Source organism: Fringilla coelebs (genome assembly GCF_963513975.1).
Source record: "Fringilla coelebs genome assembly, chromosome: 33".
NCBI classification, from domain to species: domain Eukaryota; kingdom Metazoa; phylum Chordata; class Aves; order Passeriformes; family Fringillidae; genus Fringilla; species Fringilla coelebs.
This window is the reverse complement of record NC_140059.1, coordinates 1,687,681-1,706,117: the sequence shown is the minus strand read 5'-3', so window position 1 is coordinate 1,706,117 and position 18,437 is coordinate 1,687,681. Positions and strand designations below refer to the sequence as shown.

Below are 18,437 nucleotides of genomic sequence, written 5' to 3'. Positions count from 1 at the left end.
GTCTCAGTGCCACGGTGACCTCGCTGTCACAGTGACCCCGGTGCCACCAGGCAGAGCCGCAGGGTTCCGTGGGGACAATGCCACCTTTTATTTACAAAACAACGGGGACAGGGTGGGGACAACATGGGGACAATGTGGGGACAATGACGGGGACAAGGACGGGGACAGTGCCACCACACTGTCCCCAACACCCGGACCGCGGCCCCGGGTGACAGCGGGGGTGACATCCCCCGATCCCAGGGTGGCACCGGCGCCCTGCAGAGGGCGGTGACAGGGAGGTGACACCGAGGGGACAGCCAGGGGACAGAGGTGACATCTAAAACTTGAACTCCTTGTACTTCTTGCCCCCCCCGCGGGCGTCCTGGGGCTGCGCCTTCCGCTTCTTCTGCTGCGGGGACAGGAGGGGACAGTGAGGGGACAGGAGGGGACACAGGGACAGGAGGGGACAGTGAGGGACAGGAGGGGACACAGGGACAGGAGGGGACAGTGAGGGACAGGAGGGGACACAGAGGACAGGGAGGGGACACAGGGGACAGTGAGGGACAGGAGGGGACACAGGGACAGGGAGGGACACAGGGACAGGAGGGGACAGGGAGGGACAGGAGGGGACACAGGGGACAGGGAGGGACAGCAGGGGACACAGGGGACAGGGAGGGACAGGGAGGGACAGGGAGGGGACAGGAGGGGACAGTGAGGGGATAGGGAGGGGACACAGGGGACAGGGAGGGACAGGGAGGGAACAGGGAGGGGACAGTGAGGGACAGGGAGGGGACAGCAGGGGACAGCGAGGGGACACAGGGGACAGGGAGGGGACAGTGAGGGACAGGGAGGGGACAGGAGGGGACAGTGAAGGACAGGAGGGGACACAAGGGATAGGGAGGGGACACAGGGGACAGTGAGGGACAGGAGGGGACAGCAGGGGACACAGGGACAGGGAGGGGACACAGGGGACAGTGAGGGACAGTGAGGGGACAGGAAGGAACAGGAGGGGGCAGGGAGGGACAGTGAGGGAACAGGGAGGGGATAGAAGGGACAGGGAGGGGACAGTGAGAGGACAAGGGAATCATGGGGATGTGTGAGGACAGAAAAGGGACAGGGAGGGGACAGGGACAGGAACCTCTCGTGCTTCATCCCAACCCCACAGGATCACAGTGAGAGGACAGGTAGGTGACAGGGAGGGGACAGAGGGGACAGGGAGGTGCCACCCCACCTTCTGCTTGGCGGCGTGCTCGGCCACCATGTCGCTGAAGTCCTCCTTCTCCACCTGCGCCTGCTGCTCCCGCACGTGCTCCTCGTACTTCTGCGTCATGGCCGTGGGGTCCAGCTCCAGCTCCTCGGGGGCCAGCGCCACCTCCACGCCCTGCGCCTCGGCCACCGGGCCCTTGCGGCCCATCACCTGCAGGGACATTGGGGACACTGTCACTGCCATCCCCTGCGCCTCGGCCACCGGGCCCTTGCGGCCCATCACCTGTGGGGACACCACGGGGACATTGGGGACATTGGGACAGGGCCACCTCCACGCCCTGCGCCTCGGCCACCGGGCCCTTGCGGCCCATCACCTGCGGGGACACTGGGGACATTGGGGACAGTGTCACTGCCACCTCCCAAACCTCTGCAACCAGGCCCTTGTGTCCCATCACCTGTGGGGACATTAGGGACATTGGGGACAGTGTCACTGCCACCTCCTAAACCTCTGTCACTGGGCCCTTGTGGCCCATCACCTGTGGGGACACCACAGGGACAGTGTCACTGCCACCTCCTAAACCTCTGTGACTGGGCCCTTGTGGCCCATCACCTGTGGGGACACCACGGGGACAATGTCACTGCCACCCCCTAAACCTCTGTCACCAGGCCCTTGTGGCCCATCACCTGTGGGGACACCACGGGGACAATGTCGCTGCCACCCCTGGGCCTCTGTCACCAGGCCCTTGTGTCCCATCACCTGTGGGGACATTGGGGACACTGGGGATATTAGGACAGGGCCACCTCCACACCCTGCGCCTCGGCCACCGGGCCCTTGCGGCCCATCACCTGTGGGGACATTGGGGACAGTGTCACTGTCACCTCCCAAGCCTCTGTCACCGGGCCCTTGTGTCCCATCACCGGTGGGGACACCATGGGTGACACCAATCCCCAGGACACCCCCAGGTGTCAGGGACAGGGGACACCTCAACCCCCTGAGCCTCTGTCACCTGTCAGGGACATCAAGGGGACACAGGTGACACCAATCCCGTGGGCTTTGGGGGGTCCTGGGGGGGATTTGAGGGGGGATTTTGGGGGGGTCTCACCGCAGACACGTCGTAGATGTGGGTGGGGGGTGTTTTGTGGGGTCCCAGGGGGTTTTTGGGGGTGTTTTGGGGGGGGTCTCACCGCAGACATGTCGCAGATGTGGGTGGGGGATGTTTGGGGGGTCCCAGGGGGTTTTTGGGGGTGTTTTGGGGGGGGTCTCACCGCAGACATGTCGTAGATGTGGGTGGATCCCATCATGGCCGTGCCCACGGTCGCCGTGCGCTTTTCGGGGACCACCGTGAACAGCTGGGGGGTCTCGCTCCTTTTTTGGGGGGAAGGGGGTCAGGATGGGTGTGGGGAATTCTTGATCACCCCAAAACCCCCCTCCCCAGCACCCTAAAAACGCCCCCCCATGGCCACCCAAAATTCCTCCCTGAACCCCAAACTCTCCCAGTCACCCCAAACCCCTCTGAGCGCTCCAAAATCCCCCAAAACCTCCCTAAAACCCCGAATCCCCAAACTCCCCCAGTGCCCCAAGCCCCCTGAGCCCCCCCCAAAACCTCCCCAAAAAAGCCCCAAACTGCTGCAGTGCCCCAAACCTCCCTGAGGTCCCTAAAATCCCCCAAAGTTCCCCAACCCCCCCACAAAACCCTCTCCAAAACCCCAAAATTCCCCCAAACCCCCCAAAAATCCTCTCCAAAACCCCCACAAATCCCCTCAAAATCCTTCCAAATCCTCCCTCAAAACCTCTCCAAAACACCAAAATCCCCCCTCAAAACCTCTCCAAAACCCCAAAATCCCCCCTCAAAACCTCTCCAAAACCCCCAAATCCCCCTAAATACCTCCCCAAAACCTCAAAATCCCCCCCAAACCCCCCAAAATTCCCCCCAAACCCCCCTCACCCGTCCATGGCCTCCTCGATTTTCTTCTTGCGGAGCTCGATCAGCTCTGGGGTCTCCATCCCGGCCGGCACCGAGGAGAAACCCCCCGGGGTGATCAACCCACTGGGGAGGGGGGAAATTGGGGGGTCAGGGGGCACCCAGGGGTCAGGGACACCCCCAAATTTGTGGGGTGACCCCCCCAGTTTGCCTCAGAGGGGGATGAACCAACCCCGTTCTCCACCCCAAAGAAAACCCAACAGGATTCCCCCCCTTGATGGGGGGATTTGGGGGTTCAGGGGGTCCCAATCAGTTTTTGGGGTTCCTCTGAGTGCTAGGGGGGTGCCACTGAATTTTTGGGGTGCCCCCCCAGCTGTCCATGGGGGGGTGAACCCCATTCCTCACCCCAAATCAAACCCAGGACAGATCACTCCTTTATGGGGGAATTTGAGGGGAGGGGTTTAGGGGACACACCTGGAAGATTTTTGGGGTGTTCCCGAGCTTTTTGGGGTTCCCTGTGAGTTTTTTGGGGTGTCCCCCAGCTGTCTAACACCTCTGAATTTTTGGGGTGCCCCCCCAGCTGTCCATGATGGGTGAACCCCACTCCTCACCCCAAATTTATCACTCCTTTCTGGAGAAATTTTGGGGGGGGGTTTAGGGGATGCCTGGGAGATTCTTTGGGGTACCCCTGAGATTCTTTGGGGTGCCCCTGAGATTCTTTGGGGTACCCCTGATTTTTTTGGGGTGCCCCTGAGTTTTTTGGGGTGCCCACCTGTCAGCAGGGGTGATGAAGCCGGTCTCATCTGGTTTTTCTTCGTCGCTCTCCTCCTCCTCTTCCTCCTCCGAGGATTCCTCGTCCGAGGGCTCCAGCTCCCCCCAGGGCGTGCGGTCGATCTCCTCCTCCTCCTCCTTGGTCTGGGGGGGCCCAGGGGGGTCACTCGGGGGTTTAGGGGACCCCAGGGGGATTGGGGGGGGTCGGGCAGGGGGATTTTGGGGGGGATTTGGGGTTTTTTGGGGGATTTTTGAGGTTTTTTGGGGGGAATTTTTGGGCGTTTTTTAATGCTCAGAAAGGGGATTTGGGTGTGGGGTTATGGAGACTCCAAATCTGGGGGGGCCCCGGGGGGGTCACTTGGGGATTTTGGGGGGTCCAGGTGGGTTTGGGCAGGGGATTTGGGGTTTTTTTGGGTTTTTTTTTTTGGGTGGGAATTTCTTAATGCTTGGAAAGAAGATTTGGGTGTAGGATTATAGAAACCCCAAAACTGTGGGGGGCTGAGGGGGTGGAGAAGGGTCCAGCAGTGTTTAGGGGTCCTGGGGGGGTCCAGCAGAATTTGGGGGGGGTCCCACAGGATTTGGGGAGTTCCTGGGGGTGTGTGAGGGGGACGACCCAGTGGTGTCTGGGGGGTCTTGGGGGAGTTTGGGGGGTCCCAGAGGGATTTGGGGGTCGCCAGGTGTGTCCGTCAGCGTTTGGGAGATCCCACAGGGAGATCACAGGGGAATTTGGGGGTTCCAGTGGGGTTTGGGGGTGGGGGTCCCAGGGGGATTTGGGGGTCCCAGGGGATTTGGGGGTCCCAGGGGGGTTTGGGGGATCCCCCTCACCTGGAACTCGGCGGCGTTGGTGCCGAACACGTCCCCGTAGAGCGGCTTCCCCGTCTCATCCACGGGCGGCTTCCCCCAGCCCCCGGCGTGGTACCCAAAGGAGCAGCCCTGGGCCAGGGGGGACCCCAAAATATTCATGAACCCCCCCAAATTATCCTGACTTACCCCCCTAAAATCATCCTGACCCACCCCAAATCATCCTGACACCCCTGGGCTTCCCCCTGCCCCAAAGGAGCAGCCCTGGGCCGGAGGGACCCCAAAATCATCCTGAGCACCCCTAAAATCATCCTGAAACCCCCCAAAAATCATCCTGAAACCCCCCCTAAAATAATCCTGATCCAACTCCAGATCTCAACCCCCCCAAGACCCCCAAAACCCTCCCAGATTCCAAATCCCCCCCAAAATCACCCAAATTTCTCCTCTCCACCACCCCAAATCTCACCTCAGAACCCCTGAATCCCCCAAGCACAAATAAACCCCCCTAAAAACACCAAAACCCCCCTCACCCAGGACCCCCCAAAAAACCCCAATCCCCCTCCAAAAAACCCCCAAACCCCAAAAGCCCCCCAAAAAACCACAACCCCCCCCAAAAACACCCAAACACCTCCGCCCTGCAGCACCAAAAGCTCCCAAATCCCCCCACCCAGGACCCCAAAAAAAACCCAAAAACCCCAAATCCCCCCACCCAGAATCCCCCCAAAAAACCCTAAAAACCCCAAATTCCCCCCAAAATTCCCACTCACCTCAGGGATGGGGGAGTTGAGCCCCGGGATTTTGAGGTTGGGGTACGAGGGGGGGGGTCCGTAGCGCTGCATGGCGATCAGCCACGGGGGGGGCACCTTGTGGGCATTCTGGGGGGGTACAGGGGGGGTCAGCACCCCTAAACCCCACCCCCCACCCCCACCCCAAAAACCCCAAATCTGCCCCAGCACCCCAAAATCCCCCCCCGCCCAGAAGTCACAGCAGGGATTGGGAGGGGCACAAAAATAAGGGGGGGGGGGGTGTGTGTGTGTGTCCCCCCCGCTCCACGTGTGCATGGAACATTCCAGGGGCTTGGGGTGGGATTTGGGGTGGATTTGGGGTTTGGGTGCATTTGGGATGGATTTGGGGTGGGATTTGGGGTTTGGGTGCATTTGGGATGGATTTGGGGTGGGATTTGGGGTGGATTTGGGGTTTGGGTGCATTTGGGATGGATTTGGAGTGGGATTTGCGTTGGTTTGGGTGGATTTGGGATGGATTTGGGCAGTTTTGGGGTGCCCATACCGGCCTCACCGGAATGCTGAGGGATTTGGGATGGATTTTGGGGTTTTGGATAGTTTTATGATGGATTTAGGGTTTGGGGTGGTTTTAGGGTGGTTTTGGGGTGTTCATACCAGCCCCACAGGCATGCCCAGGGATTTGGGGTTTGGAGTGATTTTGGGATGGTTTGGGGGTGATTTCGGGGTGGTTTTGGGCAGTTTTTGGGGTGCCCTCACTGGCCCCACAGGCATGCCCAGGGATTTGGGGTTTGGGATGGTTTTGGGGTGGTTTTGGGCTGGGTTTGGGGTGATTTTGGGCAGTTTTTGGGGTGCCCATACCAGCCCCACAGGCATGCCCAGGGATTTGGGGTTTGGGGTGATTTTGGGATGGTTTGGGGGTGATTTTGGGGTGGTTTTCGGCAGTTTTTGGGGTGCCCTCACTGGCCCCACAGGCATGCCCAGGGATTTGAGGTTTGGGATGGTTTTGGGGTGGTTTTGGGGCGGTTTTGGGGTGATTTTGGGCAGTTTTTGGGGTGCCCTCACCGGCCCCACAGGCATGCCCAGGGATTTGGGGTTTGGGATGGTTTTGGGCTGGGTTTGGGGTGGTTTTGGGGTGATTTTGGGCTGTTTTTGGGGTGCCCTCACCGGCCCCACGGGCATGCCCAGCGCGATCCTCAGCTCATCCGAGAGATCTCCCGGCTTCTTCTCCTTGAGCCTCGTCTCAAACTCCTTCCCCTGGGGACACCAAGGGGACACAGCGGTGTCACAGGGTGGTGACAACCCCAAAAACCCAACCAGGATGTCACCAAAGGCCCCAAAATCCCACAGGGATGTCCCAAAAGCCACCAAGGCCACCCCCAGGATGTCCTCAAACCCTCAAATATCCAACCAGGGTGACTCCAGATGTCTCCCCAACGATGTCCCCAAACCTCCAAATGTCCCCAAAGCCCAAAATCCAACCACAACGACCCCAAATATTCCCCCACAATGTCCCCAAACCCTCAAAACTCCATCCAGGATGTCCCCAAAATTCAACCAGGATGTCCCCAAAGTCACAAAATCCAACCAGGATATCCCCAAGATCCATCCAGGATGTCCCCAAATGTCCCCCAGGACAGCTCTAAACCCCCAAATGTCCCCCCAGGTGTCCCCAAACCCCCAAAACTCCAACCAGGATGTCCCCAAGATCCAACCAGTATGTCCCAAAACTTCCAAAATCCAACCAGGATGTCCCCAAATGTCCCCCAGGACAGCCCTAAAGCCCCAGGTGTCCCCCCAGGTGTCCCCAAACTCCAAGCAGGATGCCCCCAAACCCCCAGAACTCCAACCAGGATGTCCCCAAGATCCAATCAGGATGTCCCAAAACTTCCAAAATCCAACCAGGATGTCCCCAAATGTCCCCCAGGACAGCCCTAAAGCCCGAAATGTCCCCCTAGGCATCCCCAAACTCCAACCAGGATGTCCCCAAACCCCCAAAACTCCAACCAGGATGTCCCCAAGATCCAACCAGTATGTCCCAAAGCTTCCAAAATCCAACCAGGATGTCCCCAAATGTCCCCAGGACAGCCCTAAAACCCCAGGTGTCCCCCCAGGTGTCCCCACCTCGTAGTAGAGGTCCCCGTGGATGGTCAGCTTGGGTTTGGTCTGCCACTTGAAGAAGGCATCGTGCAGCTTCTGGTAGTCGATGTCGATCTTGCCCATCTTGGGCCGCACCTTCTCCCTCATCTTGGACTTCATGGTCTTCTGTTCCTCCTGGGGACAGCGCAGGGGACAGTGGGGACACGCCCCGGGGCCGTGGGGACATGGGGGTGGCCTCAGGGAGCCTCGGGGGCAGCCACCGAGGGACACGGGTGTGACCACAATGGCCACAAGGTCACAAAAACCGACCAGGATGTCCCCAAACCTCTGATGGATATCCCCAAAGTCACAAAATCCAACCAGGATGTCCCCAAATCCAACCAGGATGTCCCCAACTCCAACCAGGATGTCCCCACCTTCTTCTGCAGGGCCTCACACATCTCCTGGATGCCACAACCTCCCCAAACCCACAAGACCCTTCCCCAAACTCTCTCCCATCCTCACAGCTGCCCCTCAGGCATTCCTGGAGGTGTCCCCAATGTCCCCAACCTGTCCCCACCTTCTCCTGCAGGGCCTTGCACATCTCCTGGATGCCTGTGACCATCTAGAACCTTCCCAACCCCCCTCCCATCCTCACAGCTGCCCCTCAGGCATTCCTGGAGGTGTCCCCAATGTCCCCAGGCTGTCCCCACCTTCTCCTGCAGGGCCTTACACATCTCCTGGATGCCTTTGACCATCCAGAACCTTCCCAAACCCCTGTCCTGCTCCTCTCCCATCACTTTGCTGCCCCAGAGCTGTCCCTCAGGCACTCCTGGAGCTGCCCCTGACACGTCCCCAAGGTGTCCCCACCTTCTCCTTCAGGGCCTCGCGCATCTCCTGGAGGTCTGTGAGCCCCCAGAACCTCCCCAAACCCACAAGACCCCTTCCCAAACCCCCTCCCATCCTCAGAGCTGCCCCTCAGGCATTCCTGGAGATGTCCCCAATGTCCCCATGGTGTCCCCAGGCTGTCCCCATGGTGTCCCCACCTTCTCCTGCAGGGCCTTGCACATCTCCTGGATGCCTTTGACCATCCAGAACCTTCCCAAACCCCTGTCCTGCTCCTCTCCCATCACTTTGCTGCCCCAGAGCTGCCCCTCAGGCATTCTTGAAGGTGTCCCTGACAGGTCCCCAAACTGTCCCCATGGTGTCCCCACCTTCTCCTGCAGGGCCTCAAACATCTCCTGGATGCCACAACCTCCCCAAACCCACAAGACCCCTCCCCAAACCCCCTCCCATCCTCACAGCTGCCCCTCAGACATTCCTGAAGGTGTCCCCGACACGTCCCCAAGGTGTCCCTGAGGTGTCTCCACCTTCTCCTGCAGGGCCTTGCACATCTTCTGGATGCCTGTGACCATCTAGAACCTTCCCAAACCCCCTCCCATCCTCACAGCTGCCCCTCAGGCATTCCTGGAAGTGTCCCTGACCTGTCCCCACAGTGTCCCCGAGGTGTCCCCACCTCCTGCAGGGCCTTGCACATCTCCTGGATGCCTTTGACCATCCAGAACCTTCCCAAACCCCTTCCCTGCTCCTCTCCCATCACTTTGCTGCCCCAGAGCTGCCCCTCAGGCATTCCTGGAGCTGCCCCTGACACGTCCCCAAGGTGTCCCCACCTTCTCCTTCAGGGCCTCGCGCATCTCCTGGAGGTCTGTGAGCCCCCAGAACCTCCCCAAACCCACAAGACCCCTTCCCAAACCCCCTCCCATCCTCAGAGCTGCCCCTCAGGCATTCCTGGAGATGTCCCCAATGTCCCCATGGTGTCCCCAGGCTGTCCCCATGGTGTCCCCACCTTCTCCTGCAGGGCCTTGCACATCTCCTGGATGCCTTTGACCATCCAGAACCTTCCCAAACCCCTTCCCTGCTCCTCTCCCATCACTTTGCTGCCCCAGAGCTGCCCCTCAGGCATTCCTGGAGGTGTCCCTGACCTGTCCCCAAGCTGTCCCCAAGGTGTCCCCGAGGTGTCCCCACCTTCTCCTGCAGGGCCTCAAACATCTTCTGGATGCCTTTAACCATCTAGAACCTTCCCAAACCCCCTCCCATCCTCACAGCTGCCCCTCAGACATTCCTCGAGCTGCCCCTGACACATCCCCAAGGTGTCCCCAAGGTGTCCCCGAGGTGTCCCCACCTTCTCCTGCAGGGCCTCGCGCATCTCCTGGATCCCTGTGCGTTTGATGAACTCGGGCAGCTCGAAGGGCGGCTTCTCGATGCCCCTCTTGCCCTGCAGGTATTTCCTCTTGAAGCACCAGTGCCGAGGCACCGGCACCGAGTTCCGCGTGGCCTTCAGGTGCACCAGCAGCTTGGGGTCCTGCGCCGTCACGTCGTGCATCTCCACCACGTCAGGGCGGGCCACCAGCTGTGGGGACAGTGGGGACATCAGGGGACAGCAAGGGACATCACCAGAGTAAGCAGGGACAAGGCCAGGGTGACACTGCGGGACTTAAAGTGACCTCTGGATGGTCACACTGTGCATCTCCACCACGTCAGGGTGGGCCACCAGCTGTGGGGACATCAGGGGATGGCAGGGGACAGCAAGGGACAGCAAGGGACATCACCAGAGCAAGCAGGGACAGCCCCAGGGTGACACTGCGGGACTTAAAGTGACCTCTGGGTGGTCACAGCGTGCATCTCCACCATGTCAGGGCGGGCCACCAGCTGTGGGGACATCAGGGGATAGCAAGGGGCATCACCAGAGTAAGCAAGGACAAGGCCAGGGTGACACTGTGGGACTTAAAGTGACCTCTGGGTGGTCACACTGTGCATCTCCACCATGTCAGGGTGGGCCACCAGCTGTGGGGACATCAGGGGATGGCAGGGGACAGCAAGGGAGTAGCAGGAAGAGCCTCAGAGTGGCTCTGTGGGACACAAAGTGACCTCTGCATGGTCACATTGTCCATCTCCACCACATCCAGGTATGCCATCAGCTCTGGGGACAGCAAAGGGACAGCAGAGGACGGCAGGAGAGTTAGCAGGGAGAGCCCCAGGGTGACACTGTGAGACACAAAGTGACCTCTGGGTGGTCACACTGTGCATCTCCACCACGTCAGGGTGGGCCACCAGCTGTGGGGACAGCGGGGACAGCAAGAGGACATTAGGGGATGAAGGAGAGTGACAGGGGAGAGCCCCAGAATGGTGCTGGGAACATCAAAGTGACTCTGGGTAAGGACATGGGACACCAGGGTGGCACTGGAGGGGTGACAAGGAGAAGATTGAGGTCCCAAGGTGACCCTTGAGTGGACATCTGGGACCTCAGCGTGGCACCAGTGTCCCCAGGAAGGTGACAAGGAGCACACTGCACAGCCCAGGGTGGCTCTGGTGTCCCCACTGGGGCTCCCAAGGGACAGGAGGTGTCACCTCAGGGCTGTCCCCAGCTCTGAGTGCCACCCACACCCACGGGAGAGGGGACAGGACCATGTCCCCAAGTGTCACCTGCTTCAGCTCAGCCACCGTGAACCTGTTCATGCGCCGCAGCTTCTTCTTGGACAGCTTGGGGACCTCCTGCTTCTTCTCCTGGGGACACACGGGGACAGTGCAAGTGACACCGGGAGGGACGCCCCAAGTGGCACCTGATGGCACCACCCGCTGTCCCTGTCCCTGAGCCCTACCTGTCCCACCTCAGGGACTGTCTCCTCCTTCTCAATCCCTGCTGTCAGCACCCCCAGTCAGGGTCCCCAAACACCCCCATGTTGTCCCCAACTCTGTACCAGCTCCAGCTGCCACCTCCTGTCACCCTCAATGTCACCTCACTGTTGCCTTGATGTCCCCGGTGCCACTGGCTCATCCCATCACTGCCCCTAAACCCCAATGTCCCCATGTCCCCTACTTGTCCTCGGAGCTGTCCCCATCACTGCTCCTGTTCCCCAATGCCCCGCAGTGTCCCCATGTCCCCAGTGCCACCTGCTTGTCCTTGGAGCTGTCCCCATCACTGCCCCTGTCCTGCAATATCCCCAATGTCCCCACGTCACCTGCTTGTCCTTGCAGCTGTCCCCATGTCCCCCATGTCCCAGTGTCCCCATGTCACCTGCTCGTCCTCGGAGCTGTCCCCATGTCCCTCTATTCCCATGTCACCTGCTCGTCCTCGGAGCTGTCCCCATGTCACCTGCTCGTCCTCAGAGCTGTCCCCACGTCCCCCATGTCCCAGTGTCCCCATGTCACCTGCTCGTCCTCGGAGCTGTCCCCGTCGCTGCCCCTGGTGCCATCCTCGGGTCCCTTTTTCCGGGGGGCTCCGGCGCTCTCGGCTCGCTCCGCCCGCTCTGGCTCCTTCTCCTTGTCCTTCTTTACCTCATCCGTCAGCTGGGGTGGGGACAGGGATGGGGACAGGGACAGGGATGGGGACAAGGATCAGAGTCAGGAAACAAGGACGAGGAAAGGGGACAGGGAATAGGACACAGAGCCACGGAGAGGGAACAGAGTCAGGGAGAGGGGACAGGATGAGAGGACAGGGGACACAGGTCAGCAGCACCCAAGGGTGACACTGGAGTGTCCCCAGCACCCAGCAGTGACCCAGCAGTGACCCTTGGCACCCAGGAATGACCCCTCCCCCCCCAGGGGTGACCCCTCGCACCCAAAGGTGCCAGCACCCCCCCAAAGTGTCACCTTGAAGGCCTCGAAGATCCTCTTGAAGAAGACGAAGTTGGGGTCGTAGATCTCGGGCTCCTCGCTCACGTACTCGATCTCCACCTCGGGGGTGTCCCCGGGGGAGGGCTCGGGGTCCCCCCGGGGGGGGGTCGGGGTTGGGGCCCCCTCCCGGGCCCCGCCCCTCCCCCGCTTCTTCTTCTTGCGGTTCCGGCGCTTCCGGTTCCGCTGGGAGGGGACAGGAGGGGACAGTGAGGTGGGACAGGTCCCTCGAACTGGGGGAACAAAGGGGGGACCCCCGGGACCCCCCCAATGGGAGAAAAAGGGACAAAGGTGACACAAGGCTGACACAGACGATCCCAGAATGAGCCACACCCCTTGCACGTGGAGGGGGACAAAATGGAGACATTGGGGTGGCACCAAGAGGCGACAGATCCCCCCAGAAAGGGGGACACAAAAAGGACATTGGGGTGACCCTGTGGGTGGCCTGATTTGCACAGCTAGGAGACAGAAAAGGACATTGGGGTGACCCCAAAGTGGCTTAAACTCCCCCTGGGCTTCCGAGAGAGGGGACAATAATGACACCCCAGTGACGCAGGTGACCCCAAAGTGACCCCTGGGGCATCAAGAGAGAGGACAACGGTGACACCCCAATGACACAGGTGACCCCAGAGCCATCCAAACCCCCACTCCCAAACAAACCTATCCTGGACCTCCCCCTGCCCCCCACCCCCGGGAAATTTGGGGCATCCATGGGACCCCCCCCCACTCCCCCTGGAGTGTCAATTTGGGTGGGGGGTGGCCTGTCCCCCACTGTCCCCTCGCTGTCACCTCCTTTTTGGATGTCCCCGTGTCCTCCTCAGCCTCAGAGGCCGATGCCGACGTTCGCAGCTCCGTCTCCATCTCGTCCTCAGCTGGGGGGACATGGGGGGGGTCAGGGTGTCACCCCCCACCTTTGGGTGTCACCCCCACCTCTGGGTGCCACTCTCCACCTCTGGTGTCACCTCCCACCTTTGGTATCAGCCCTACCTTTGGCAGGGGGCACCCAGTGGGGATCAGGGGACAATGGGGGGTGGCAGGGGACACTGGGGGTGGCAGGGGGGGTGGCAGGGGACACTGGGGGTGGCAGGGCTCACCCGAGACCCCCGGCACTGTCACCAGCTCCTCCTGGCGGCTCTCCTTGAGCTGCAGGATCTTCTCCAGCGCCTGTGGGATCTTGGGGCCCACCCCGGAGTCCTCGACCTGGGGGGGGGGGGCAGGGGGGGGTTCAGCGGGACCCCCAGGACACACAACACCCCCCCAAATCAGCAAGACCCCCCCCCCCAAATCAGAGAGACCCCTGGGAGCCCTCTGAAATCAGAGAGACACCCCCCAAAAATCAGGAAGGCCCCAAAATTAGGGAGATTCCCAGGACTGCCCCCAAAGAGACCCCAAGGTCACAGAGAGACCCCACACCCACAGAGACCCCTCCCCACAATAAAGGGACCCCAAACATAAAAACTCCACCCTCAGAGAACCCACAGAGACCCCCCAACAGAGCCCCCAGCCCCACAAACCCTCCCCAATAGAGACCCCAACGCCACAGAGACCCCTCCCCACAATAAAGAGACCCCAGACCCAGAAACCCCAGACTCAGAGACCCCCCAGCCCCAGCCCCACCTCTCTGCTGTCGTCGCCGGGGGGCGGGGGGGGCCCGCGGGGCCGGGGGGCTCCCATGGCCAGGGGGGCTCCCATGGGGCTGCCTGAGGGGGGGGACACAAAGGTGACATCAGCCTGGGGTGGGGACAGGGGACAAAGGTGTCCCCCAGCCATCCACCCAGCCCCCAGAGGGTCCCCCCTCACCTCGGGGGGCCAGGGGGGTCCTGGCAGCCATGGGAGCCGCCTCGGGGGGGGCGCGGGGGGCGGGGGGGGTCAGCTTGGCCATCTCCTGCTGCCGCTCCTGCTCCAGCAGCACCGCGGCCTGGGGGGCACAGGGGGGTCAGGGGGGCCTGGGCTGGGCCCCCCCACCCCGAGGAGCCCCCCAAACCCAGGGGTGCCCCCCCCAAACCCAGGGGTGCCCCCCTCACCCGTTTCTGCTGCTCCAGCAGCTCCTGCTCCTTGGCCTTGTCTGCAAACGGGTGCTGGCCCTGAGAGAGGTAACACAGTCAGGACCCCCTCCAGCACCCAAGGGTGCCCCCCCAAGGGGTCACCCACCCTTCAACCCCCCCCCAAAAATCCCAAATCCCATCCCAAAACCACCCCTCAGCTCACCCCCTACCCTCTCCAACGCTCCCCTGGACCCCTTTAAACCCCCCCAAACTCCTCCAAAAGCCCACACCCCTGAATCCCCCTCTGCCCCCCACCCCCCCCAAGGGTGCCCCCCTCCCCAAAAAGCCCCCCCAGACCTGTATCTGCTCCTTCTACAGCAGCATAGCTATTTTAACCCCCCCAAATCCCACCCCCAAGGGTGCCCCCCACCCCAAAAAGCTCCCCCAGATCTGAGCCCTCTCCTCCTGCAACAGCAGGGACCCCTCTAACCCCCCAAAACCCACACCCCTGAACCTCCCTGTGCTCCCCCCTCCCCAAAAGGAGCCCCCCACCCCAAAAGGAGCCCCCCCAGACCTGAACCTTCTCCTCCTGCAGCAGCAGGGACTCCTCTAACCCCCCAAACCCCCCCAAAACCCACACCCCTGAACCTCCCTGTGCTCCCCCCTCCCCAAAAGGAGTCCCCCACCCCCAAAAAGCCCCCCCAGACCTGAGTACTCTCCTCCTGCAGCAGCAGGGACTCCTCTAAGCCCTCAAAACCCACACCCCTGAACCTCTCTGTGCCCCCCACCCCCCAAGGGTGCTCCCCCCTCCCCAAAAGGAGCCCCCCCAGACCTCAGCCCTCTCCTCCTGCAGCAGCATGGACCCCTCTAACCCCCCAAAACCCCCACCCCTGAACCTCTCTGTGCTCCCCCACCCCCAAAAGGAGCCCCCCCAGACCTCAGCCCTCTCCTCCTGCAGCAGCATGGACCCCTCTAACCCCCCAAAACCCCCACCCCTGAACCTCCCTGTGCTCCCCCCTCCCCAAAAGGAGCCCCCCCAGACCTGAGCCCTCTCCTCCTGCAGCAGCATGGCCGCCTGCTGCTGGGCCAGCGTCAGCCGCTCCTCCTCGGAGAGCCCCGCGGTGGGGGGGGGCGGGGGTGGCACCGGGACCCCCCCCACGGGCCCCCCCAGGCCGAAGCCGAGCCCCAGCCCTGGTGGGGGAGGGGGGGGCACCAGGGGGTGCTGCAGGGGCAGCGCTGGGGGCAGCTGGGGGGTGGGGGGGAGAGGAGGGGTCAGGGGGGGCCGCCTGGGACACCCACACCCCCCGAAATTTAGCACCACGAGACCCTGAATTTGGAGGGATCTGAGGAGTTTTAACCCCCCCACCCTCCTCCCCAAAATTCCATCCCCCAGGATTCAGTGGTGGGAGGGATCTGAAACACCTGAGCACCCCCCACCCCAAAATTTAACACCCTGAATTTGGGGGGTCTGGAGGATTTTAATCCCCTCCCCACCCCAAAACTCAGTGTCACTGACTCCACACACCCCAAAATCTGGAGCTCTGAGGGGTCTTAAACCGCCCCCAAATGAACACCCTCCCCCCCCAAATTGGGGGTCCTGGGGGTGCCCCCACCCCCTCTCCCCCCAAAGCAGACCCTGGGGGGTTCCTGTCCCCTCCTCCCCACACCCCAAACCCCCCCAGACCCCCCCAAAATCCCACCTGAGGGGGCGGGGCCTTGTCCCCCTCCTCGGGGCGCAGGGTGGGGCGGCTCAGCACGATCCCAGTCTGGGGGGAGGGAACACAAATATGTTGGGGGGGGGTCCCTGTGAGCCCCCCCTGCTCGGAGGGGACATGGGGACCCCCCCTCTGGGAGGGTGGGGACAGCAGGCATCCTCCCACTCCCCGAAAAATGGAACAACTTCTCATAAAACCACATTAAACCTTCCAAAAATCACAATAACCCCACCCAAATCGCACGAAATTCTCTTAGAATCCCATTAACACCCCCCCCCAAATCCCATTAAAACTCCAAATTCACATTAAAGCCCCCCCAAGTAATTTCAACACCCAAAATTCCTAATCAATCCCCTCAAAATCACATTAAACTCTCCACAGATCACATTAAACCACCCCAAAAATCAATACACACCCTTCCAAAATCCTATTAAACCCCACCAAAACCACATTAACCCCCCCATAATTTCAAGCTCCTCAAATATGCATTAAATCTCCTCAAAATCACATAAACTCTGTCTAAAATACTACTACACCCCCCTAAAATAACATTAAATCACCCCAAAATCACATTAAATCCCTCAAGAATCACGCTGGATCCCCCCCAAAATGAGTCTCCTTCTTCAAAGGGACTCAAGGATGGGGGAGAATTTGGGGTCCCCTCATTTTGGGGGTCTCACCTGCAGGGTGTAGGCCTGGAGCCTCTCCAGCAACTCCTCACGGGTCCCTGGGGAGGAAATGGGGGGGTTAGGGACCCCCAAATTCTGCCCCACAAACCCTGACTCCCTCTTCACCCTTTAAAAGACCCCCCCCAAATTCCTCTGTCCCCCCAGGAACCCCAAGAATTCCCCCCAGGGACCCCCAAAACTGCCCCAGAGATTCCTGACCCTCCTCAGGACTCCCAAATCTCCACAGGAAACCCCAAAAATGCCCCAAATCCCCTCAGGTCACCCCAAAACCCCCCAAATCTCCCTCCTAGTCCTAAGATCTCCCCTAAATCCCCTCAGGTAACCCCGAAACCCCCAAATTTCCACCCTTCCCCTCACACGTCCCCCAGTTTATCCCCATTCCCCTCAGATCGCCCCTCAAGTAACCCCAAATTTCCCCCGTTTCCCTCACACCTCCCCCAAATCCCCTCAGGTGACCCCAAATCCCCCCAAGTTTTCACTTGCATCTCCCCTAAATCCCCTCAGGTGACCCCGAAACCCCCAAATTTCCACCTTTACGCTCAGATCTCCCCTCAAATAACACCAACCCCCCCAAATCTCCTACCTTCCCCTCAAATCTCCTCTAAAGTAACCCCAAAACCCCCTAAATTTTCCCACAGATCTCCCACCAATCCCGTCAGGTGACCCCAAACCCCCCCAGATTTCCCCCTTTCCTCTCACACCTCCTCCAAACTCCCTCAGGTGACCCCGACCCCCGCCCAGCTTCCCGCCCACCCCTCAGATCTTCCCCCCCCGCTCTCCCCTCACGGATCCATCCCCGCTCTCCCCTCACGGATCCATCCCCGCTCTCCCCTCACGGATCCATCCCCGCTCTCACGGATCCATCCCTTCTCCCCTCACGGATCCATCCCCGTTCTCCCCTCACGGATCCATCCCCGTTCCCCCCTCACGGATCCATCCCCGCTCTCCCCTCACGGATCCATCCCCGCTCTCCTCACGGTTTCCCCCCCGCTCTCCCCTCACGGATCCATTCCCCGCTCCCCTCACGGATCCATCCCCGCTCTCCCCTCACGGATCCATCCCCGCTCTCCCCTCACGGGTTCCCCCCGTTCTCCCCTCACGGTTTCCCTCCCGCTCTCCCCTCACGGATCCATCCCCGCTTTCCCCTCACAGATCCATTCCCCGCTCCCCTCACGGATCCATCCCCGCTTTCCCCTCACGGTTTCACCCCCGCTCCCCTCACGGATCCATTCCCCGCTCCCCTCACGGATCCATCCCCGTTCTCCCCTCACGGATCCATCCCCGCTCCCCTCACGGATCCATCCCCGCTCTCCCCTCACGGATCCATCCCCGCTCTCCCCTCACGGTTTCCCCCCGCTCTCCCCTCACGGATCCATCTCCGCTCCCCTCACAGTTTCCCCCCCGCTCTCCCCTCACGGATCCATCCCCGCTCTCCTCACGGTTTCCCCCCCGCTCTTCTCTCATGGATCCATCCCCGCTCCCCTCATGGATCCATCTCCACTCCCCTCACAGGTTCCCCCCCACTCTCCCCTCCCGGCCCCCCCCCTCTCCCCGCACCCTGCGCGGGGGCTCCGATGCCGGCGAGCGTGGCCTGGAGCTCGGGGTGGGCCCAGCCCGCGTAAGGCGAGCGCTCGGGGGCTCGGGGGTCCCTGAGGGGCTCCCCGGGCCCGGCCGCCGCCGCCGCCGAATCCGCGCGCTCCGCCGCCATCTTGGCGCCGCCACCACCAAGCGTGCCGCAGCCAATCAGAGAGCGCGGAGCCGCGCAGCTCTTGCTGACGTCACGGGGTGAAGAGGGAGGAGCTTGCGCTGGAATTAGGGGTAATGGGGAGGGTGGTGACGTAACGGCGATGGCGGTGACGTCACGGGGCGGAGGGAGGGC

General features: G+C 61.4%; 1 protein-coding gene across 2 annotated transcripts; it reads right to left on the bottom strand.

The window, feature by feature from the left end:
- Positions 1-72: 72 nt before the first annotated feature.
- Positions 73-18,277, bottom strand: SF3B2 (splicing factor 3b subunit 2). Of its 2 annotated transcripts, XM_084224055.1 has the most exons (23): positions 18,116-18,277; positions 16,550-16,596; positions 15,855-15,920; positions 15,197-15,400; positions 14,194-14,253; positions 13,970-14,087; positions 13,787-13,869; positions 13,264-13,369; positions 12,959-13,041; positions 12,149-12,355; positions 11,708-11,845; positions 10,982-11,062; positions 9,681-9,908; positions 7,544-7,693; positions 6,587-6,676; positions 5,447-5,554; positions 4,704-4,811; positions 3,880-4,022; positions 3,132-3,233; positions 2,452-2,551; positions 1,987-2,031; positions 1,211-1,351; positions 73-388 (listed from the first exon to the last, which is right to left on the bottom strand). In XM_084224055.1, exons 1-23 carry the CDS (start codon positions 18,264-18,266, stop codon positions 317-319), a joined length of 2,631 nt encoding a protein of 876 aa, XP_084080181.1. In that variant the 5' UTR covers positions 18,267-18,277; the 3' UTR covers positions 73-316. The 2 variants fall into 2 exon arrangements, with proteins under 2 accessions (XP_084080181.1, XP_084080180.1); XM_084224054.1 differs by lacking the exon at positions 1,987-2,031 and having other exon boundaries at positions 1,211-1,396.
- Positions 18,278-18,437: the final 160 nt, after the last annotated feature.

Coding starts and splice junctions, on each gene's coding strand:
- SF3B2 (XM_084224055.1), bottom strand. CDS start 18,266: ATGGCGGCGGAGCGCGCGGATTCGGCGGCGGCGGCGGCCGGGCCCGGG. Junction 4,812..5,446: donor TCAACTCCCCCATCCCTGAG/GTGAGTGGGAAT, acceptor CCCCTGGCCCAG/GGCTGCTCCTTTGGGTACCA. Junction 2,552..3,131: donor ATCGAGGAGGCCATGGACGG/GTGAGGGGGGTT, acceptor CCCCCAAAAAAG/GAGCGAGACCCCCCAGCTGT.